Source organism: Erithacus rubecula (assembly GCF_903797595.1).
Source record: "Erithacus rubecula genome assembly, chromosome: 4".
Classification (NCBI taxonomy): Eukaryota; Metazoa; Chordata; class Aves; order Passeriformes; family Muscicapidae; genus Erithacus; species Erithacus rubecula.
In genome coordinates, this window is record NC_136686.1 from 4,790,892 (window position 1) to 4,813,829 (window position 22,938).

Sequence of the window (22,938 nt, forward strand, 5' to 3'; positions counted from 1 at the left end):
AGAAATGTTTTGGGTTACAGTCAGACTGTGTGTCACTGACAGTGTGATGGCATTTCTGCTGACTGCCATACTTGAGTATTGATTTTATTTATTTTGGTTCAAATAGGTTCTTTGGTCATTGAAGATAAGGAAACTCCACCACATATGCCCAAGAGCCCTGTGATGGAACCAAACTTACAGGCAGCAGGCAGCTTACCTCCCAACCAGCTCTCCAAGTTCCCCACCCAGATCAGCTTGGCTCAGCTCCGCCTGCAGCACATGCAGCAGCAGGTCATGGCTCAGAGGCAGCAGGCTCAGCGCAGAGCAGGACCTGCAGCTCTGCCCAACTCCAGAGTGCCAGGAGCCATGCAGCAGCCTCCTGCTTCTCATCAGGTGAGTTGGGACTGTTCTCAGAGTCTCTTTTTTTCCATGGCACCGAAGGAGAAACTCAAGTAAAACAGGAAAAAAAGCAGAGAACTGAAATCTAGACATATAATTTCAGATATCTTCATCTTCAGCACGTGGCTGTGTAGATGGTTTAGAGGACATGGTCTTTACTGAGAAATAAATTGGCATTTTAAACTTGCCTTGCAAAAAGCATGGTGACACCCAGCCTATCTATATTCTTTAAAAAAATGAAATGTAGTTGTATCCAGCCATATACAGTGCTTAGCAACATTTTTGTGTTTTTGTCACGTGATCAAAAGTTATTATCATTAGGTTTTTTTGCTACATCTATTTTACAAAATACCCAAGATTCTCTCATGTGTCTTTCAACATTGGAAACACTCTTACTGGCTCCTGTTGTGTCTCTTCATATGTTAAAGTAATTCCAAACTGTCAAGTTTTACATGGAAACTAATGCTTTTGGTCATTCAGATAAATGGTGTCATACTATTTGATTGCATATAATTTATGAAAAGTTTCAGAAGTTTAAAAAAGACTGTTTAGTAAAAAATGTGTGGAATATAGAACAGATCTCAGCTAACTTGCAGAACTGTTTTTGTTGTTTTTGTGCAGGCACCTCCACGGTTGATTCATTTTCAGAATCATAATCCCAAGCCCAACGGTTCAGCTCTTCCCTCACAACAGATGAGATTTCCCCAAAATCAGAACCTACCAAGGCCAGCAGTAAAGCCCAACCCATTGCAAATGGCATTCTTGGCACAGCAAGCTATCAAACAGGTGGAGTCTCTTTCTCTTTTCACTCTCCCATTTAGAAATTCAATATTCATTTCTACTATACTACATTCATTTCTACTATACTACTAGAGTGCTTTTCAATTAAAACAGAGACTGTTATTTTTCTGTTTTTCTAGGACAAGACACCCATAGTTTTGTTACTGAAGTAATGTCAAATTGCTTTCATTTTGACAGTTCTAAGCAGCTGAAGCATTAGGGAGGTGATCTACTGTGTGTGCTGTGCAGGTGTTCTGTTCTCTTACTTGCTGTGGTTTCTGACCACTTATGCAAAGCTTAGCATGGCCATGATCTGCACACTGCAGTCAGTGAGCAGACAAATCAGAAAATCCCAGTTTAGTGACTTGATAGTGACTTAACAGGAACCAGGTAAAACCTTGACTAAAAAGCTAGAGCTGTCATGGTTTCCCAGAGTATAGCAAATCTGAACTCTTACAAGTGAAGGGAGAAAAGAGAGTCCACAATGGTGAGCCCTCTGCTGAGTGACACTGATCAATGCCCAGCTGAACTGGAGCAGAAGCAAACATGTCATGTGTGTTCTGGATGTTTAGGAAGGTTCATCTTTAATAAAAAGCAAATTATTACCACACGAATTTCTGGGTGCAGGTAAGCAGGAAAGAATCAAACAAATCTGTGGCCTGAAAAGGGATGTCATCCCAGTTATGTTTGCAATGCTTATGATGTCAGAGAACTAATTTCATCTAAATGGAAGGAAGCTTTAGAATATCTAAGAAAACTTTTGAGACTAAAAGTCAGTCACTTCTGTTCTGTGCCTCTGAAAAGAAGACCTGCCTGTTTACAAGCCTTTCTTTAAAGATACCTCATTATTCAGTAATGTCTTTCTGAAACTAGAGGCCAGTAAATAGAATGATTAATTAAAAAGGAATTGAACAGAGTCAGATTTTGCCTGCAGTTGCCAGGAAATTCTGTTAAAGTCATTGAAAACTGCATACATTTAAATGAGAAAGAAATGTGGTCTGACTTGGCTGTGCACTTCATATCATGGTATTAAATGTCCATGTGGCTGGAGATCCAGTCAGCATTTCAAATTCTTAATGACTGTGTCATGAAGGAAAGCACAATATCATAGACTTGAAGGCATCCAGGTGACACTGTAGCCATTTATTTGGTAAAGCACTGGAGCAGTTGTGTATTCAGCCTACTACCTGTAATGCTTTTATTTCATAAAAACTGTTACATTTCTTCCACAACACTGTCAATGCAGCATGAAATATTAATAGATACTTAACACTGAGGTATAGTTTTGAATTTAAAGATTTGCATTAATTTCTTTTATTCATAGTTTTCAACTACTTGTCATCTTCTCTTGTCTTGTGAGATTGGTTCTTGAAATGAAAGAACTTCAGAGTAAATCAGGATTTTATGTTTGAATGCAGCTTCCTGAACTAAGCTGCTGGTTTTCTCAGATACTGAATGTATTGTCACCTGTTGCAAAGAAAAAAAAAAAAGTGCTGAACTGTGGATTTTTGTCTCTTCTTTTTAGTGGCAGATCAGTAGTGGACAAACTTCAACCACCCCTTCAACTGCAAGCAGCACAACATCAACTCCATCCAGCCCCACAGTCACCAGTGCTGCTGGGTGTGATGGGAAGAATTATGGTCCCCCTGTGATAGATTTGAGTTCCCCAGTGGGTAGCTCCTTCAATCTGCCATCTCTCCCTGATGTAAGTGTAACACAGAGGCAATGTTTTATGGATTCTGTTTTGAAGTCTTAATGTTTGTGAGAAATAGAAACCTTTTAGACTGAAATTCTGTTTGTCAAAACAGGTCTAGGAAATAAACAATGCAGAGTTTCCTGCACGTTGCTGGAAATACTCAGAACTGTTCTAGGACACAGCTGTTAGGCAACTAAGAAAAACAGGAGTACAAGTTGTAATTGTAATTGGACTTGTTTATTTGTATGCTGCATGTTTTTCTGCAGCCCTCATAATGGTCTATACAAAAATGTGTTAGCTTAGCTTTTGTTTACCAGTGTCCACAGATAGCAGTGGTTTGCTGATGGCATTTCTGGTAGATATTTAACATTTTTAAAATCTATTTTTAACTTACTGAAAGAGCTGTCTTGGGTAAGTATTAATGGTCAGCACACTGGATATATTCACAGTATTGTGAACTCCTCTACTTGTGTGTGATGGAGTTTATGCTTTTAAGATAACATGGCACAAATCACTGTAAATATGCTGACCTTGCCAAAGCTGCTGCATCCACTTTGGATACATCTTATCAAACATTATCTTACATACTGGAAGAAAAGGAACATTTCAAAAAATCATTCCTCCTTATCAAACCAGAGCATGTAGCTTTTACAGAAAGTTAGAATGCTGCATTAGGAGCCCCTTGAACAAAGTTAAGTTGTCTGGCCTGAGCCATGGTGGAAAGAACAAGTGTTGGTTTGCTGTTTCCATTTTAAGTCAATATGCATGGCTCCTGTCCAGAGGGCATTGATGTCCTTTGAGTTTCTTCCAGTCCTGTTAAACACCAGTGGATTAAGGGGTAATTTGTGTGTAGGTATTATCTTTTTGAGTGTATTTAATGTGAGCATGTCCAAAGAAGGTGTGGAGATAAACTTAATTCAATGTGTGAAAGCTCCCTCTCTGATTTAAGCTTTCTGTGTAGCCTGTGGAGAAAAACTGGCACTTAGAGAATCATCTGCTCTTAAAATGAAGCACTGTCTGGATTTGGCTATTTAATTTTTCTTTTTAGGGAAAGCAAGATGTTATGTTTCAAAGTCACTTTTGGATGGGTAAACTTGGTGATACATTTTGGTCTTTGCTTTCAAAATTACAGCATGGCAGAGGCTTTTGGTTTGGTTTTTGTTGTTTTGGAGGGGTTTTTTTTTCCCAATACTTACTGCTTCCCTTTGCTTCCCCACCTTTTAGATTGACTGTTCAGGAAACATCACACTGGATAATGCTGTAAGGAAGGATGGCACTGCAGAACAGAATCAGCCCAAACCCCCTTCAAACAGGACTGTGCAGTCACCAAATTCCTCAGTACCATCACCAGGCCTCTCAGGTAATTGAATGTGATGCAATTTTCTATGTAAGTGGTGCAATTTAAAAATCTAATGTGGCAAGGTAAACAATGATATCAGAATTAATTCTGTTTTATCTTAAAGATGAGAGATAAGAAAATGAAGGCCAAGTTGTAGAAACCCTAGTAGGAGGTAGAGATAATATTTTAGCATTGGGATCAAAGGTTAAGCATCCAGATCTTAAAAACAAGGAGGGGGGAAAAAAAGGATAGATTTTAGCAAATTGGATAGAAATCCATAGCAAATTGACACACTCAGGTGTACACCAGATTAAAACCTAGCAGCTGGGTAGGAGACAAGTATTTGGGAAAGTGAGATAGGGTCTAACAGCAGACTAACAATGGTGCCTTGGGTGGGTAGTGCAGCATTGGCACAGGATGACCAGAGGTTACTGTGATGGTGGCTGAATGTGGTGGACCTGGAGGATGCAGGGAATTCCTGTCACCATGGGAAGGTTGTGTGAGTGGGAATTCCCAGGGAGCACTCACATGATGGTCCCAGATTGTGACAGGGTAGCAGAGACAGCAGCAGGGCACTCACAGGCAGCACTGACAGCCCACTCAGGATTCCCAGGGCTGCTCAGCAGTGAGCCTCACAAGGCTCTTGGCCCTCTGAGCCCCAGACCTTTGGTCTCTCCCATATCCTGACTTCTTCCTGCTCACCAGCTCAAAGTTTCCTAGCAGTTCTCCTGTGAGATCTGTTTGAATTTAGTAAGACAAAACAGTGTGCAGTGATCAGGTGGAGAGGTCAGCCAGGCAAAGGTCCTCACCCATCAGCCTGCTTCATGTAATGGGTCCTTTCTTACTCTTCTCTTTCCCTCTGTTATCTCATGCCTTTCATGAAAATATATTAAATATTTCTCACTGCAGGATAAATTTTCCCCAAAACATGTGTACTTCTCTGAGTCTTGTCTCAGACTTGGCACAGACCTGTGCTCTGTTCTAATTGATGCTTCTGTCCTAGGAGGAATCAGTGTGACAAACGTGCACCCTCCAATTCGTTCACCCAGTGCCTCCAGTGTTGGGAGCAGAGAGAGGTAAGGAAGGAGTGTGAGAGAAGGAAATGAAACTTCCACCTCCACAGAACATGCTTCAGTCTCTTCTCTCTTTAATGCATAAAGATGTTGATTTGTCTCACCTTCTCTATTAACAGGTCAGGCCTGATGGTTGTTACAGCACTCTTTGCATTCTAAAAGCAGTAATTTCATTTGTAAAGTATTAATAGAACATCTAAAGATGTATTGACTCTATAAATGATAGCCAGATTAGCATTATTAAAAGAATACCGTTTATAAATTAGGTTTTAAGTTCAGAAAAATCAGCTAAAGGAAAAAGCTGCATATTAAAAGCCCTTGTGGAACTATAAATGACTTCAGATTTAAGGAACCGATGTTACAAAGAGGGTTATTAAGAATTTTCTGCTGCAATACAGTTAAGTGAGCACTAGATATCTACTGAGAGTCTACACAAATATTTTTATCCCTCACTGATAGAATATTAATGAACAAATATATGTACACAGTGTTGTTTGAAGAGTGCAGATCCGTTAATGCCTTGCAATAAATTAGAGCATACATGAGACATTAATTTTTCATGCAGAGAAAAATCAGATTACATTCATCCTACTTGAGTTAGGAATGCAGGTGCTTTTTAATCTAGAATACCTTTTGCTCTATTCCATTTACATGGTAAATTCTGTGAAGTACTCTTATGAACAGTTTAAATGAACAATTTAAATGGTTGTTTGAAGAGTCTTTACTTGCATTTAAAATTGTGATTTGATATGCTGCTGCTTGAATTAATTTTGTTAGATTTAAATTCTTAATTTTTATTTTTAAAAATAAGCAGGTATTTTAAAGTTCAATTGTCCATTCTTATCCTTTTAGTAGTAAATGCCTGAAAAAAGACAGGTCTAGTTCTAAGAGTAGGGTCTAAGTTTTGGTGGAGCTGCAAGGCTCAATGAAAGTTTTTTAATGTAAATATGTGTTTTATCTGCCTTATTCAGTTGTGTGGTTTAGAATGTTCAGTGGAGGTGCTTTTTTGTGTATGATCTGAAAAAAAATGAGATTATTTGCAAATTTTGCACTAATGGATCAAACTCTCAAATTTTGGGGTTGCACCATTAAAATTGTCCCATTCGATAATGCTTTTTCAGTATCCATCAAAGGAAATAAGCTTGGATGTTGCATTCCATAAAGGGAACACCACTCAGGATTCAAAGAAACAAAGTAGATTAACATCCTGAGGTCTTGGAAAGCATCAGTGTACAAAAGGTGTCCAGTTCTGACTCCTAATTTCCTTCTTTTCCTGCCTCTTCATGTCATTCACAGTTCTGGCTCATCCAGCAGGCCACCAGGAGCTGACTCTACACACAAAGTCCCTGTTGTTATGTTGGAGCCCATCAAAATTAAACAGGAGACACCTGCAGCAAATGAGAACTTTGATTTCCCAATTGTTGTAGTGAAGGAAGAGATGGAGGAGGAGTCCCGGCCTCGCAATGTAACGTTTACAGCTCCACAGATCTCCTTGTTCTTTGGAGGGTGTTTTGTGTTTATGGGGACTAAAATTACTTGGGAACTGTTTCAGGGAAAAACTAAAAAGTTTAATAAAAGGAAGAGGTGAAATTCAAAATCAAACTAGTCCTACTGCCAATTAAATTGAATTGTGTGATCAGACTGCTTTTATCTGCTGAAAGCCAGGGAAATGCTGAAATAACTTGACAGAGATGAAATTTTCAGGTGTTTCCAGTCATAGTGCAGGAATATCCATAAATAAGCTACTAGTATTTTGGACCACCAGAGATTTTTTTTTATTGGTGGAACAGCAAATACTGTAAGTGTGTTATAGTATGTTAGTAATTTCTGCATGCATGTTGCAAGCTGTGTCTGCTGGATGTGAATCTGTTATTCAGGTCAGTTTACACATTGTTAGGGTCACATAAATTCACATAAATACTGTTATCTAACTTCCTTTGTTTCTTCCTGCAGTCCATACTTACTTCCTTGCTGCTGGATAACAGTCACAGTTCCACTTCTGATGAAGCTGTTTTAAGAACAGATGCACCAGACAGCACAGATGACCAGCCAGGGGTACTGCAAGAGAACACATTTCCTGGGAAAACAGGATGGATGGGAACCTGCCACACTGGTGAGGGCAGAAAAGAGGATGATCCCAATGAAGATTGGTGTGCTGTGTGTCAAAATGGAGGGAAGCTCCTTTGCTGTGAGAAGTGTCCCAAAGTATTCCATCTTTCCTGTCATGTCCCCACATTGATGAGCTTTCCAAGGTAATTACTGACTCTTTCAATTCTATCTACAATTGCACTAAAAGACATTAGACTTGTATTGTGAAACCCAGGAAGAGCAGTGTCTTCTGTTTAGTCCTGTTTGTATTTATTAGCAGTTTTACTAGTTGGAGGAGATCTGAATTTTCATCAGACTTCAGCTTAATTGTATATTTTCCCACAAAATCTAGCAAAACTCTTCACTTACTTGACAATTAAGCAAGATCACATCTAGGGCATCTATTATTAAAACTGGGACACAGAATTGCCAATCTGTCATAAAGAGTTTTAAGGGTGACTCAAAGTAGTTGTATTTCTTAATAATAATGATCTCTAAAAAATAATTGAGAGATATCTACAGGAAAAATCTGAATTAACACAGTATTAAATATATTACTTCAGTGCTAAACATGGCTACACTCCAAGCATGGGATGTGTAGTGACTGACATATTTAATAACATCTCAGTCAGTGTTGAAACAAGCATTAAGCTTTCTTGATGGGCTGTTACAAAACCATTGCTCAGTTTCTTGACTTTAAAAATAGAGTTTAAAATAGATTATTTTTATAAGCATTAACAACATTTGCCTCTGGAATTAGTGTCTTTAATTAAAATAAACGACATTTTGCAATGCCCCAGCTTGGCAATGTCATAAAATAAGCTTGTTTGTATTAAAGGATAAAAACATTGGTCATAACAAGCTCATTGGTTAATGCTTTTGTAAATAATAGGTTTTCTGAATAAATATCAGCATAGTTTACTGGTGTAAAACGTTTGGATAGCAACCTAGACAAGCATGTTGATCATCTCTGTGCTACTCTGAACAAGCATACTTCTGGAAGTATAGCTTTGTTTTAAATGTCACACAAAAATGTTTCTCTTACTTATTGAAGCTTCAAATTCCAGGTTTTGGAGTTTTTTTAGTTAATGCTATGCTACAGCTTTATGCCATAAGGAAAGCTCAGTAAGATTACAATAAGCATTTATAATAATAAATATTATTTCTGGCAACGACACAAAGTAATCTTGAAGCAGATAGACAACTATGCACTAGAAGACTTGGTTTCTATTAAAATTAAATATTCAATAACAAGTCTTTAATATGCTTCATTTTTACTTGATCATTCAGTGGAAACTGAGGTGATGATGTCTGAGGGCAAGGGAGCCAAGAGCCACTTTGATGGCAGGTGTTCAGATCTGTGAAGGCGTGCACATTATTACAGGTGCATTGTGTTCCTGGGCTCCAGAGCACACTTAGCTCAAGTTTCTTCCTGACTTCTGATGTATCAGGTTTTTGTTCTCATCTTTGTGGGGTTGCTTGCTTTCTTTTTCCCACCTGTAAGTCTGCCAAACAAACTTTAATCTCTTAGCATTACTTCCTTCAAACATGCAAAATAATTTTGTTATTATTGTGTCATGGTTGCTTTTTGTTCCTGTTTCAGGAGCATAGAGCAATTTCAGAGGTTCACAGGGTGTTTTGGGTTGGAAGGGAACTTTAAGGCCCTCTAATTTGAACCCCCCTGCAATGCTCAATCTTCAACTAGATCAGGTTGCTCAGAGCCCCATCCAACCTGGCCTTGAATGTTTCCAGGGATAGGGCATCCACCTCTCTGGGCAACCCCTGCTAATGTTTCACAGACCTCACTTTGAACTTTTTCCTTTTATCCAGTCTTATTCTACCCTCTTACAGTTTAAAACAATGTTTCCATGTCAATCTGTAAGGTCACAGCATAGTCTATCCTTCATTCCAACCTACCACATTCTTTTTGATTCTTGGATATCTTAATGAATCATTCTTCTGTCTTTAATTAGTTCCTTGTTTTCTTGTATTACAGGATCTTTAAGTCATGGCCTGTGTCAGTTGTTGTGTATCTGCCACATCATTTCTGTAAGGCTAGTCCAGACAGAGGTGACACTGTCATAAATCATTCTGTGAAATTTAGACAGTAAAAAGTAAAACTTCTTGAAACAAAAATATATTCACCAATGCATGCTAAAACTGGCAGATAGTGAAAATTTTTGGATCACTCTGAATAGAAAACAGTAAGACTTTCTTTTTAAATGTGTGAAGTCTTCTGCCTTACTACTGAAATTAAAAAAAAGGCTGCTGCAGAAACTATTTGCCACTGATGAAGACACTTTATAATAACATACCTCTGGTAAACAGATGTAGTTGATCCCATAAGTGGTTATTGCTGGATTCTGTCTGTTGTGTGATGATTCAGCCCTCTGGTGGTTATCTGCAAGCATGCAGGTTTCTGGGATTTATTTGTAGAGAATTACATTAAAAACAAACTTCATAGTTTTTTCAAAACTTTCAAGTTCATAAATTTGTTCAAAAATCAGTGCACATAGCTTGCAGAACTAACTCTCTTACAATCTTATGTTGCCTTTTAAATCTGCAATACTGTCTTATACAAACTGGTAAAATCACGAACATCTCAAAGTTTTACAAAGTTTTACAAAGAATCCTGTCTATGGTAATCTCTGTAATTAGTAAGGTACTGCAGATCAAGCTTGTAGAGGGTATGTAGCTGTCACCACACAATGCTAACACTTTTCCTTCTCTGCAGCCATGTGGCTCCTTCATTTTCTCTGCAGTCATGGTTGTACAGGGCTCTTCATAGTGCTATCCTTAAATCCTGTGAGCTCAAGTGAAAAACTCCAGTATTGACAAAGGTAGAGACCATCTGTCTGTCTTTCTGCTAGGACACCATTAATGACACCAGTGCCACTAAAAGGAAACAAAGTTGCAGCAAAGCATTTTTGCCAGCTGTTGCAGTCTTTTGTGCCACCAAGAAAACAAGAGAGATGCAGGGAAAACTCACCCCACAGAGGAGGGATTTGCCCAGAAATAGATGCAAAGCTTTCTGGCAAAGAGTGCTCCCTCACTGAGGTCACTGTGTTTCTCTGTCTTCTCTAGTGGAGAGTGGATTTGTACATTCTGTCGGGATTTGTCCAAGCCAGAAGTTGAATATGACTGTGATAAACCTGCTCACAGCTCTGAAAAAAGAAAATTGGAAGATACCACGGGTTTGGCACCCATAGACCGCAGGGTAAGGATAAAATTATTATTTAAAACTTTTAAGCTGAAGCAATTTTAAACTGCATTAGAAACTTTTGTCAGTGTTTCACCTGTTTTCAGTTGGCAACTTGTGTAAATAACATCGAAATTAATATTTTATGTGGGGTCTTAGTCTACATGTAGAACCATTTATGGAAGAGTAGTAGAGAGAAGACTCCCAGGCTCATGACACTGATTAAGTAGGGGATTATTATTGCTAATACAGTATGCAAATGTTGCCAATGCAGTGTATAATATTAGCAGGTCTGAAGGGCTATAAGATGGGCAGGTTCAGCTGGAAATGTGCAGGTTTGCAGAAAGCACAATTGCAAAGCACCCATAGAGCTGCTTTAGGATTTTATCTCCACCTGTTACTCACCCACCTGTCCAAAGCTGAGTGTTCCATCCTCGTGCTGGTTGTTGCTGGGCTGGATCCACCTGGAAGCTGCCCTGCAGCCTCAGGTCAGTTTGCCCAGCTGGCCCAGTCTCCAGGAGCATTTTGTACCCTTCTGCAGGCCCATGTGTACCAAGATCAATCACAGCATCACCACTCCCCCACCTCTGGAATGCATTAATTATGCAAGCATCCAGACAGCTCCTCCTGCAATTCCCACTGGTGTTCTTATCTTAGGACAGATCATATTGCCCATCAAGAACAGAGTGTGTGTGTAGGACAGACTCTGTCACACCATTATTTTCATGTGCTCTGTCTGTATTTTGCATTAAATGTAAGTTATAAGCCCTGTAAAGATTCTGATAAGCAATCAGCAGGCTTAAAATCACAGAAGTATTTTTAGAAGCACTTTCAAGGCTCAAGATCCACTTTAATAGATTTGCATCCACAAAGAAAAAAATACTGAGTTCTGTATTTTCTGTAGTTTGTGATTGTAGAATAAGCCATGTAGGATTGCTCAGTCACTGAAGTATCTATTTTTCTTGACACAGAAATGTGAAAGACTGCTGCTGTACCTCTACTGTCATGAAATGAGTCCTGCCTTTCAAGATCCAGTTCCTCCCACAGTATGTACCTCACTTTTTTCTATTTTATGTTAGCAGCTTATTTGCCATGTTTCTAATGGCATTCTAAAGTCCATTATCATAGGTCAAATTCCACAGACATTCAGTGCTTTAAACATGTTTAGTCTTATTCAAACTGTCTGAAGGGAGAAGTGAAAGCATTGGGGATTTGGCAGGGGATTTACAAGTAAAATTCCACAACAACAACTTTTACTTCATACTTCAAAAATAGTTAAAGAAAGTAAGTTCTAACACTGCTACCTCATATCCTGAGTTACATCATTGAGAAGGTAAATTGGGATATATTTAGGGGTTTTAAACATTACCTTATTTTGAGAATTGAGGTACTCCATAGTACTAATATGAAATGGAATTTCTTACTGACTTGAAATTTGTTAGTTAAAAACAGTAAACAGTACCTGGGTGCATCAGAAGTCCAAGGATGCAAAGAACTACCACCATGATCAGATGAAAAGATGTTTTTCAGGACAAGTCAGTGGGGAAGAGTTCATCACAAAGCAGCATGTTCTATGCAGCCTTTATTCAATTTGAATAAGAATTCTAAAGAATATTGCAGAGTTTAATAATAAGAAATGGCACAAGAGATTGATGACTCAGATTATGGTTATATATTACTAGATTCAGGTATTAAAAATATGAATCTAGTTAGGAAAAAATAGGAAAAAAATATATATTACCACTGGTTTTCATTCTTATTTACTTTCTTATTCTTTCTAAAGAACAAAAATCTTAAATCTACAGCCACAGTTTGGGTATGGAAACCATTGATATCTCTAAAATTTGCTACCATTTCAAAGGACTTACTTCATATGGGGGTCTTGAAAATGAAATAGATAGCTTATTTGACTACACCTGAAAATAATGTCCAAACAACTTTGGCTCTATTATATGTAGTTAGTGGTGTTTTATATATTTCTCTTTGATTTCAAAATGGGCATTGGAAAGATTATATTTTAGCCCACAAATTGTCATACATCACTGTTAGTCCAGAAACTGCCTGCACATATATTAAAAGTACAATTCTTCTATCCTTGAGTTATACTTCCAAGATGAGACTAGGCCTTGCCCACTCCCTCAAATCTAAAGGTTTTTAGAACAATAAATTATGAACACAATTGTATTTTGGACTTTTTTTTTTTCTCTACTTAGGTCCCTGACTACTACAAAATAATCAAAAAGCCTATGGACTTGTCAACCATCAAGAAAAGACTTGAAGTGACCAATTCATTCTACACAAAGCCAGAAGATTTTGTGGCCGATTTCAGACTGATTTTCCAGAACTGTGCTGAATTTAATGAGGTTAGAAAAGTAGATACTTTTTTCAGGTTTTGTTGGCTTAGTTGCTTTCAGGAAAACTGTAACAGGGGTAGAACTTAAAATAACTTACTGTATTGCACTTACTTTGATGATGAGACTGCAGTGAAAACATAGATCAGATTTGACAGTGCTGTGGTCCGAGACAACTCTGCAGTGCAGATCTTTCCATAGAAGGGAGGAGGATGGTAACAAACACAGCTGAATGGCAGGACAGCAGCTAAAAGAAAGGGACAATTTTTTATCATGCAGGTTTATGGTGGGCAGATGTAAAAATTGGTTTAGTCCTCCTTGCTTCAGATGCTAAATTCAGTGGGATTTTCATTCTGGGAGCTCTGTACTGACCCTTAAGATTTCAAGTTGCATGTTAAGTAATTGTTATTATCCCCTACTGCACATAAGGGAATGTGGTGAAATAGAGATGCAGATTGTGAGTGGACCATAAAATGAGAGAAAAGTACAGTGCTTCTCCCAGTGGCCTCTGTGGTATTCTCATCCAGTCACCCTTGACTGCAAGGAATTATTCCTACACTGGTGATATCTGCTTAAGGAAACTTAGAGCTGTGGATGACTTTAGGACTGCTCAGTCTTCCACATTATAGTCATTGTCTACCGAGTAATATTTTCACTGTTACTAAAAAGATCTGTAAGCCAGAGAAGTATATAACACCCTGAGGGCTTATCTGTGTGTTTCACAGCACAACACAAGTCTGTCCCCCTGCTCCCACCCCAGTCAAGATTTAAGAATTCTTAGAATCTTTATAGCTTGGAGAACCCAGGCAGTGTTACTTTTGTGTGTGGCTTCTGTGGTCACCTGTCAGAGCCAAAAATCACTGGCTGTTGGCTGGAAATCTGCCCTCACTGTGTTTTTGTGCTCTTTGGGGCCCTGGAATGTCCTCCATTGCCGTTCATGCTGCTGACTGATATTTTTTTGTAGTTTTTACCTGAAAGACCTAATGTGATCTAGTTAAAAAGTTATTTCATGATGCACTGATGTTGTTAATTCACCAACAGCCCGACTCAGAAGTGGCTGATGCTGGCATGAAACTGGAAGCCTACTTTGAAGATCTTCTAAGTAACCTTTATCCTGAGAGAAAGTTCCCTGTCCAGCCCAGCAGCCAGAGTGAAAAAGATAACCCAGAACTTACAGATGACTCGGATGATGACTTTGTACAGCCCCGGAAAAAACGCCTCAAAGGAGAAGACCGTCAGCTGCTTAAATGAGCCACATGTGTTATGACAAAGTTTTTTAAAAACTGAGAATATTTATCACTGGCATCACTGTTTTGACTTGTAGGTTTGTGAATATTTACTAGACTTTCTACCCCCTGCCTGAAACACAAATCTAATGGAGATCAAGGCATGTGAAGAGCTTCTCTGAAGTTTAAACCCTTCATCTTTCCTGGAGCAGCTTAGAAATTGCTATATTTGTGGGGTGACAGCTGTTTTAACTTTGCTTTGAAGAAGTTTGTATAGAATTTAACTTCAAAATACAACATGGGTTCAACATGTGGCTTTCCGAGTTTGAAGAAAGTGTGATCTCACCAGACTTTTAATTTTACCAAAGGCATGTGGCTGGCTATAATTTGATCTCTCTGTACTGTATTTAACATAAGCCATGAAAAAAGATGGTGTAATGTTATTGTCCTGCAATTACTGATTGTTATAACAGAAGTGTTACAACAGCAAAGTTATTGGAAATTTTAAAATGTAAGGGAGAGGGTATCCAAACTAACTTAGTTAAAAAAAAAAAAAAAAAAAAAAGGAAGAAGAGGGTTTGTGTGCAATTTTCTAATGCAGGAAGTAAAAGACAGAATATTTTGGTTTGTACCATTTTTCTCACCACCAGCAGGAAACAATGGTATTTCTGTACTATTTTGTTTTAACAGGTGTCTCAACTGTGATGTACCTCTGTTTAAGGAAGTTGGTGGGAAAGTCTTGAGTGGAAAAATGTTTGTTTGCAAAACCAGTCATTTTTGTGAATTTTTAAAGAGGAGAGCAAAAGCATCCTTTCTGTCTAATTTCTTGCTGTTTTCCCATGTTTCTAAATATGTCAGAATGCAAACAAGTATTCACTTAGGAATACACAAGTTTGAAGAGAACAGGTATTGCTCTTCAGCCCTTCATCTGTCTCTAACCACCAGAAAATGAGGATGAATTACCTTATGTTGTTCCATCTGCTTTCCAGGAGCTCTGACAACATTGGGATTCCTTCTGCCCTTGGAGCACACCTCCAATGGGACCCTCCTGGAGTGAAAGCTTTCCATCAGTTCTGTGGTTCCAGCTGGCTCCCTGAAAAACTCCAAACTTAATCCAAACAAAACTTTATCCAACTCTAACCTTTTATCTTACGGCATCCCTGAGGGCTGTTATTTGGTGTTTAATTTCTACATGAGGGAAGATTCCCTTGGTCTTAACACTGCTGATGGAGGATGTCTCCAGGCTGGAGGGGAAGGGATTTGGGTGGGTGGGACATACCTGGGGGTGTGCAGGAGCTCCAGGAGGTCAGCACCAGGAATTGCTGTCTGAGCCCCTGTGCAAACACACCCTGCTGACATTCCCAGGTACTGCCAGCTGCTCTTGGGGTCATTTTGGGGGGTCAGTGGGGTCTGTCTGGGCTGAAGCATCTCCAGGTGCCTGTTCAGGGCAGCCCCAGCCCAGGAGCTGTGGGCAGCCCTTTATCCACATCCATCCCAGCACTGCCCAGGAATCCCAGTGCCCATCCCTGGGATGTGTGCTTGGCACACTGTGCCAGGGGCAGGACACTGCAGCACAGCTCCTCCCCTGCCAATACCGAGGACAGGAGGGGCTGGTTCCCTTCCTGGGGCTCCCACCTCCTCCTGCCCCCATTCCCAGCCAGCTGGGACACCTGGGGAACACCAAGGAACATTCCTGGCAGGGAGGGGGAGTCACTGAGGGCTCTGTGCAGCTCTGGGCCAGAAAAGCAGCCCCAGCCTCAGCACCTGCTGTGATTTTGGGCTGTGAACACTCACCTGCAGGAAATGCCCCTCTGCAGGCTGGACCAGCCCTGACACTCTCCAGAACCTTGGCCATGGACCAAGTGAACCCTCTGGACTTGTCCTGCTCAGTTCTTCTGGACAGGAACATGAAATGAACATCTTTACAGCTGCTGAGTAAATTCTGGAAAAGGTGGGAAACCAGAGTTATGGGAACAGTTTTTGCTGTCATGCCAGGTACTGGTATACGAGACAGAAGCAGGAAAAAAGAAGGAGCTGCATTTGCACAGGAATTCCCTTGCTGGCAGCAGCCATTCCCATCCCAGACAGGACCTTCCTTGTGACCCTGAGATCAGCTCAGGTGCTTGGAGCAGGGAGCTAAGAAGGACAAAATTCTGAATTCAATCCCCACGTGGGCCAATCACTTACCACTGTCTGAGCTGATGATCCTTATGGCTCTTTCCAATTCAGAATATCCTGTACTCTAAAAATGAAAAGTAAACAGTTGTCACCAGCTTTTTATACCCACGGGTTTTTGGACTACGAGTCCCAGAGAAAGTGGGGGAGAGGAGGGAGAGGATCGAGTCCCCCCTGGCAGGTGCCGTTGGAGCGGCAGGAGCGGCTCCGAGCCCCGGGCCCGCACCGGGCACAGCCGGAGCAGGAGCGGCAGCGCCGGAGCGGCTCCTCCCGCCCACGACCGACCCAGACCCCACCCCGGCCCAAACCCCCCATCCCTCCCACCGAGAAAAAAGCTGCTCCGCCCGGGACCCCCAGCAGACACCGGCAGGACCCGGACCCGAATTCCCGGGCTCGGGTCCCGGTGCCAGCCCCACCTCAGCGCCTCGGGCTCCGCGCAGCGCTCCGAGCGCCGGTCCGGCCGCACCCGGGACGAGCATCCACCCAGCGAGCGGAGCTGCGCCGATCCGCCGCTATTTATGGGCGGGGCCCGCACAGGTGTGAGGGGCGGGGCCTCACGGGCGGGAGGGGCCGCACAGGTGCGCGGGGCCCCAGCGCGGCTGCGCGGGGCGGGGCCCAGAGGATTTAAGCCGCGGGAACGGGATTAGGAGTTATTTGTCAGTCGGCGCTCAGAGCGGGAGGCTGCGCCGGCCAGAGCTCCATTATTCTTTCACATTTCTTTTTTTTTTTTTTTTTTTGCCTTTCTTCTCTATTTCTTTTTTTCTACACCTCTTTTTCTACCCTCTCTTCCTACCCTCTCCCACCCCCAAATTCTCCCTTCCGTTCCCCCCGGCCCCCCTCCGGTGCCGGTGCCGTCGCTCTGGTCCCTCCCGTCCCAGCTGGGCCGAACCCTGGGCCCGGCGCTGGCACCGGCGCTCCGGTGCGGGTGCTCCGTGTGCGGGGTCCCGGGCCGGAGGAGCGGGGCGGGCTCGGCGCGGGCGGAGGAGCCGCTCCGGGACGGGCGCTGGGGCCGAGCCCGGCGCTGCCGCTGCCGCTCCGGGACCCCCCAGAGCCCGCCGGTCCCGCACGGGAATCGGAACATTTTGTCCAGCGTAGGGAGGTAATTGTCATGGAGAAACCCCAAAAATAAAGGATATGGGGTGGGGTGAGCGGTCGGGGCACGGGCAGTGTTCTGCTTTAAACTGAAAACCCATTGAGAAAAATAAATCTGTGGAACAACTCATTTCCAATCCTGGACGGGCTGCCGTGTGACCGGCTGTGATTCCATCTGCTCCCCTGGGATGCGCAGCCTGTGAGTCTCTAATAAAGTGGCAGGTGCTAAGCACGACAGAAAATAATGGGAAAACTCTCTGGATCAGGGAGTGTCCCAAAGAGCTGCAGTGCCCAGCAGAGCCCTTCCATAGTGTTCTGTGGATCTGCAGTGCCCGGCATTCCTGGCTGGAATTTGGAGGTGACAGCACAACCCCTCTGTGCTGTTCCTGTGTCTCTGGCACTGCTCCCCATCCCTGCCCAGGGTTTGGGGGTTCCAGCACAGCCCTCAGCACATCCCACTGCTCCCTCAAGTCCCCTTTAACCAGGATCCTTTTCTGGGCTGTACCCAGTGGCTGTAACCAATTTTGGGACATCTCCCCTCTCCCCTCCTCACTGAATTCCCGCTGCCAAAACCCAGCCTGAGGCTCAGCTCCCCATCCCCTCAGTGTCCCCAGGGAACTGCACTTGGATTTCCCAATCCAGCAGGGCAGCAGTGCTGCTCTCCTCACTGTGCATCGACTGCAGGAACTGCTTCAGAAAGAATTCAAAGACAGTCAGAGAATGAAGAGACAATAAGGAAGAGCTGCCAGCTCCACCAAGAGCTGCTCAAACCCCTTCTCAGTGATTTATTTAATTAATCAATGCAAATGAACCAAACAACATTGATACAATTTTATTATTTTTAATGGAGTTCTAGAGAAACATTGCAGATTATAAAAGAACATTTTAACCCCAAAACTCTTCTAGGACATACACAGGGCAGGGCTGCACTGCACCCCCAAAACTGAGAATTGGGAGAGAAAACAAATCCAGACTGACATTCCTGGGAGATTGGTGCAGCTTCTGCCAGCCAGAACAATCCTTGCTCTGACTGCACACCTGTGAATCCCAGGAATCCCAGGAACCTGGGATGTCACCAATATCCTCCTGGACCTTTTCATTAAAAACAGATTTCCAGAGAATTATTGAAATTAGATAAATTAGATGGAAATTAAAGCCACAGCTTCCTCTACCTGCTGCCCCAGGGAGCATCCCTGAGGTGCCACAGGAAAGGAGCCTCTCAAGGACACAGAGCATCCCTGGGGATGCAGGGGGGGAAAAGGAGTTCCAGCCTGATCCAGCAGCTGGGCCTGGCAGTTGCTGTTAAAGCTCTGGCAAAGACCATTTCTGCAAAATCAGGGGGAAAAGGGATGAACCTTGGAGCTCCTGGAGTTAGCCAGGAACTTTGCCAAAAGACTGAACAAAAACTCACATCCCTGGCAGAAACAAAAACAGGGGAAAAAATACAACCTGTGGTGATGAAAAGGGAAGGGAGTGATTGGAACCACTTGAAATGGATAAGAGAAAACAACCTCATGTGATCCCAGGGGATTTTAGGCTGGAGATTGGGAAGTCTCTTAGAGGAAAGGCTGTCCAGCCCTGGCACAGCTGCCCAGGGCAGTGGTGGAGCCCCATCCCTGGAGGGATTTAAAGCTGTGTGGACGTGGCACCTGGGCACATGGGACAGCCAGGAACAACTGGGCACCATGATCTCAGAGGGCTCCTCCAGCCTGCAGGATTCCCTGGTTCCAAGGACACCCTGTACAGGGCCAGCACAGACACACCTGTCCTGCTGCAAGTGCCATTGCACTGCCTCTCCTTCACTTGGCTGCCAAATATTCCCTGGTGACAGGGAACACGGGAGCAGTCCTTGCTGCAGGAGGAGCCAGCAGGGTCAGGTCAGATTCCCTTCAGGGAGAGTTGACAGGATGCAGCCAGTCCTGTCCCCAGAGTGAAAGGTCCCCTCTGTGCCCACGGATGTGGCTTTTCACTCACTGCTCCCATGGTCTGTGGGGAGCTAAAGGAGAAGGAAAGGAATGAACAGGGAATAAAATATCCATAAACAGCAGATATGGCCACATGCTCTCATTGAGCTCATACAGCAAATAATATCCCAAGTTACAGTGACTGGAGTCCCTTTCAGCTGGGAAAATCCAGAGGAAACATTCCTGGTGCTCATCTCTGACACAGCTGCTGACACTCTGGAGTGCCAGGACAAGGAGGAATGGATTCCCAGTGACACAGGGCAGGGATAGATGGGACATTGGGAAGAAATTCCTCCCAGTGAGGCTGCTGAGGCCCTGGCACAGGGTGCACAGAGAAGCTGTGGTTGTCCCTGGATCCCTGGAAGTGTCCAAGGCCAAGGGGCTTGGAGCAAGAGGGGATAGTGGAAGGTGTCCCTGCCCAAGGAACTGGATGAGCTTTGAGTCCCTTCCCACCCAAACCATTCCAGGATTCCATGATTCTACACAAGATGACAGGTGCTCAACTTTGGGCTGAGAAGCTGGGAAGTTTAGGGAGTCAACTAAATGATCAAATTAAGTCCAAGACACTGTATTTTAGGGAATGGCAACCTCTAGACAGTAAAAGACACTTGGAAAGTCAGGGGAGGTGCCCAAATTAGCAAAGAGCCCAAGGCTGTAATGCCTGAATATTGGGCTGCAATGAGGTGAACCACCCACCTGACCAGTGACTGCCAGGCTGGGACACAGCTGCTTCTTCCCAAGGTGGAATTCCCCAAATAATTCCATTATGGATCCTGTTTCTATTTCTCCTGGAGGGAAAATGACAATAATATTATTAATAGAAATTAAAAGGTCACATGTTACAAACAGGTATCTATGCATATATCTACCCCACACATAAAATATTACATGTATAGAGACTCAGTTAAACACTGAATTTGGCTGAAAGTTTCAAAACTAAGAGAGAAAACTTCTTGTCATCCTGAGATTTGTTCATGGCATGGACAAGAAGTCCAGGTGTGTTTCTGAAGATGCTGAAGAGCTGAAATTACTTGTTTTCATTTTTGGTTTACCAAAGGAATGGGGAGATGGTGATGCCTGGTTTTGTTTTTCTCTAAACACATCAGAGACTTAAATAAACCAGAAACATCCACAAATTGACAGCTCTGGCTCTTGTATCATGACTAAAAGGGTAAAAACTATTTCTGCAGCAATAAAAGCAATTATTAAAGAGCAGCCTGGAAGTCTTTCATCCAACTAAGACTTGTCTTGTGTGGTTCCATACAAAGATCAAACCCATTGGAAAACCCCACCCCAATAACTGAGCTTAGGCAGAATAAAGAAATAATAAAATGCTGACCTTGAAGCAGCTTGTCCAGCTCTTTGGAGCCAGTGGTGATCTAGATGAGCTCTGACCATTGCTGGTGGAATTCTGTGGCCGTGGTGAAGCCCATGGGAACAGTTTGGCAGCCTCAGTCTGAGGGAAAACCCAACTGAGCAGTGCCAGGAGAGCTCATGCCATTTGTTAGCCCCAGTGATTAATATTTCCTGCCTCATGGAGAGGTGCCTGTATTATTCCATGCACATTTCACAGTTGATACCTTTGCATAGAGCTGAAATTCTGCTCCAAGGAAAAGCTCCAACATCCCTTTTCTGTGTTTTATGGAAATATCCTTTTCTTCAGTTCAGTCCTGTCCTGCTGCATTTTTCCCATCACAAGTCATGTCACAACTCCAATCACCTTTACTGCCCTTTGGAGACCTTCCAAATTCACCACAACATTTTCAGCCAGCAGAGATAAACCTGTGGAATATCTTGGGTTAAAGTTCCAGAACATCCTGACTGGGATTTTGTCAGCTTTGGTTTCACTTTTCACTGATGCCTTTCATGTTCAGCAGCTCCTTCTCTGCTGCATTATCCATGGCCTCCTGTCTGAAATCCAGCTTCTTCCAGCCTCTTCCCATCAATGGAATTTGTCCCACATTGCTGGGAGGGAGGGAAGAAAAAGACACTTGTTAGAACTTTTGGATTGTTTTGGGATTTATTTGACAGAGCACAACTAAGAATGTAGCAAAGAAGTTTGCAGATTCACCATGCTATGAAGGAAAAAAGCAACCTAGGACAGTGGAAGGTGTCCCTGCCCATGGCAGATCCAGGCACAGCCACGGATCAGACACAGCCACAGCCACAGCCATGGATCCAGGCACACACATGGACCTGGGCACAGCCATGGATCCAGGCACAGCCATGGATCCAGGCACAGCAGCTGGGCAGGAGCTGCTCCAGGGGCACCTCTGGCAGAGCTCACAGAGCCCCCAGCACACAGAGGGAGTTTGCCTTTCCCTGAACCCCTCATTGTCAGCAGTTCTGGGCTCTACACCCATTTCTGCAGGACAGGCAGGTGGAACCTTCCCCAAGGGGATGCTCTCAGCGTGTCCTTCCCTGCCCCTTCTCCAGGCACAGGGAATGCTGACCCTCTGAGCAAGGCCCTGGAGCGAGGCCGAGGTCACTGAGCGCTTCAGAAAACCAAAGGGGCTTTGAACCCCTTGGTGAGACATGGAGGAGTTTCCATCTCAGGTTTCCAGCCCCCTCCCGGGCCCTGCAGAGCAGCATTTCCTTCCTTCCATCCTTCCAGAGCTGCATCACAGCCCCAGGAATGCCCGAGCAAACCCCACAGCTTTGGTTTGCTTGCTTGTTCCCAGCCCCAAGGGATTTCACTGAAACAAGGGCTCAAACACCCTCTCCTCAGCCCGGACTCCGTCCAGCGTCCCCACAGAGCTGCTGGAGCTCTCCCCACAGCCCCGCCTCCAGCTCCGGCCGCGCTCACCTCCTGCGAAAGAGGAGCCGCATCCTGCTGGCTGCTCCCGGCTCTGCTGGCCCCACAACCCGTTTTCGCACATCGGGAAACGCCACAAAAAGCGCGCTGAAAGCGCTGGGCCGGCGCCGCGTTCATTCAGCCGAATGGAAGCAGCACGGTTCTTCCGGGCCACCATCTTCCCCTGCCCAAGGCGCATGCGCATGATGACGCCACCCGGAAGTACAACCAGTGGCGCGCCGGGCCGCCATCTTTGGGGTGGCATCAAAGGACTGTCGCCCTTTGTCGCCATCTTGGGTGCTGGCACAAACCCCTTTCCGGCTGAGGCGCCATCCTTGGTGTGGTACAATTAAGGCTCCCCCTTCACAAAGGCGTCTGTCTTTTCAGCTGCCCGACCGGCCATCTGTAGTGTCCTGTCCCTTGAGTTATGCCTCTTCTGCCATCTTGGGAGTGGCGCCGGTGTCCGTGTCGCCCATCGGGGCTGTGAGGGCGGCAGTGCCGGGCTCGGTCACCAGGCAGCAGCAGCACCGCGCACTTCGAAAACTGCAGAGGAAACTTGGGATAGAGCCCTTCTTATTTCCTTCACCCCCATCATCTTTTCTTCTGCTTTCAGGCACTTGATTGTTTCATTCATGGATAAAAACGTTAGGTCATTCCTTTCAAGCCCTACAGATCTCTATTCAGAGTTTATTACATCCCTGTATATCATATTTCGAAATGAATCGATATATAGTCTCACCGATATATATAACAATTAAAATCCCGAGCAGATGGACAGCAGCT

The 22,938-nt window shown here is 43.5% G+C and overlaps 1 protein-coding gene and 2 long non-coding RNA genes across 5 annotated transcripts in view; 1 reads left to right on the plus strand and 2 right to left on the minus strand.

Annotated features, from left to right (window-relative positions):
- TRIM24 (tripartite motif containing 24) overlaps window positions 1-14,938 on the plus strand; it is a 52,890-nt gene extending 37,952 nt beyond the window's left edge. Inside the window, exons 9-19 of the mRNA XM_079304203.1 lie at window positions 107-372; window positions 1,000-1,164; window positions 2,684-2,863; window positions 4,079-4,214; window positions 5,197-5,269; window positions 6,563-6,731; window positions 7,220-7,518; window positions 10,439-10,571; window positions 11,525-11,599; window positions 12,767-12,916; window positions 13,946-14,938. Of these exons, the coding sequence (XP_079160329.1) occupies window positions 107-372; window positions 1,000-1,164; window positions 2,684-2,863; window positions 4,079-4,214; window positions 5,197-5,269; window positions 6,563-6,731; window positions 7,220-7,518; window positions 10,439-10,571; window positions 11,525-11,599; window positions 12,767-12,916; window positions 13,946-14,155 (1,856 nt within the window). The 3' untranslated portion in view covers window positions 14,156-14,938. The remainder of the gene's footprint in view (window positions 1-106; window positions 373-999; window positions 1,165-2,683; window positions 2,864-4,078; window positions 4,215-5,196; window positions 5,270-6,562; window positions 6,732-7,219; window positions 7,519-10,438; window positions 10,572-11,524; window positions 11,600-12,766; window positions 12,917-13,945) is intronic.
- On the minus strand, window positions 11,704-16,999 carry LOC306801320. 3 transcript variants are annotated; one of them, XR_013774050.1, is made up of 4 exons: window positions 16,722-16,999; window positions 15,094-16,372; window positions 13,019-13,151; window positions 11,704-12,157 (listed from the first exon to the last, which is right to left on the minus strand). It is a non-coding gene; the product is annotated as an uncharacterized lncRNA (long non-coding RNA). The 3 variants fall into 3 exon arrangements; XR_013774051.1 differs by lacking the exon at window positions 11,704-12,157 and having other exon boundaries at window positions 12,925-13,151; window positions 15,094-16,022; window positions 16,318-16,372; XR_013774052.1 differs by lacking the exon at window positions 11,704-12,157 and having other exon boundaries at window positions 12,925-13,151; window positions 15,094-16,025; window positions 16,318-16,372.
- A 2,570-nt stretch (window positions 17,000-19,569) lies between these two features.
- LOC306801319 lies at window positions 19,570-22,332 on the minus strand. The gene is made up of 3 exons (XR_013774049.1): window positions 22,168-22,332; window positions 20,701-21,326; window positions 19,570-20,149 (listed from the first exon to the last, which is right to left on the minus strand). It is a non-coding gene; the product is annotated as an uncharacterized lncRNA (long non-coding RNA).
- Between the last annotated feature and the right edge of the window lie 606 nt (window positions 22,333-22,938).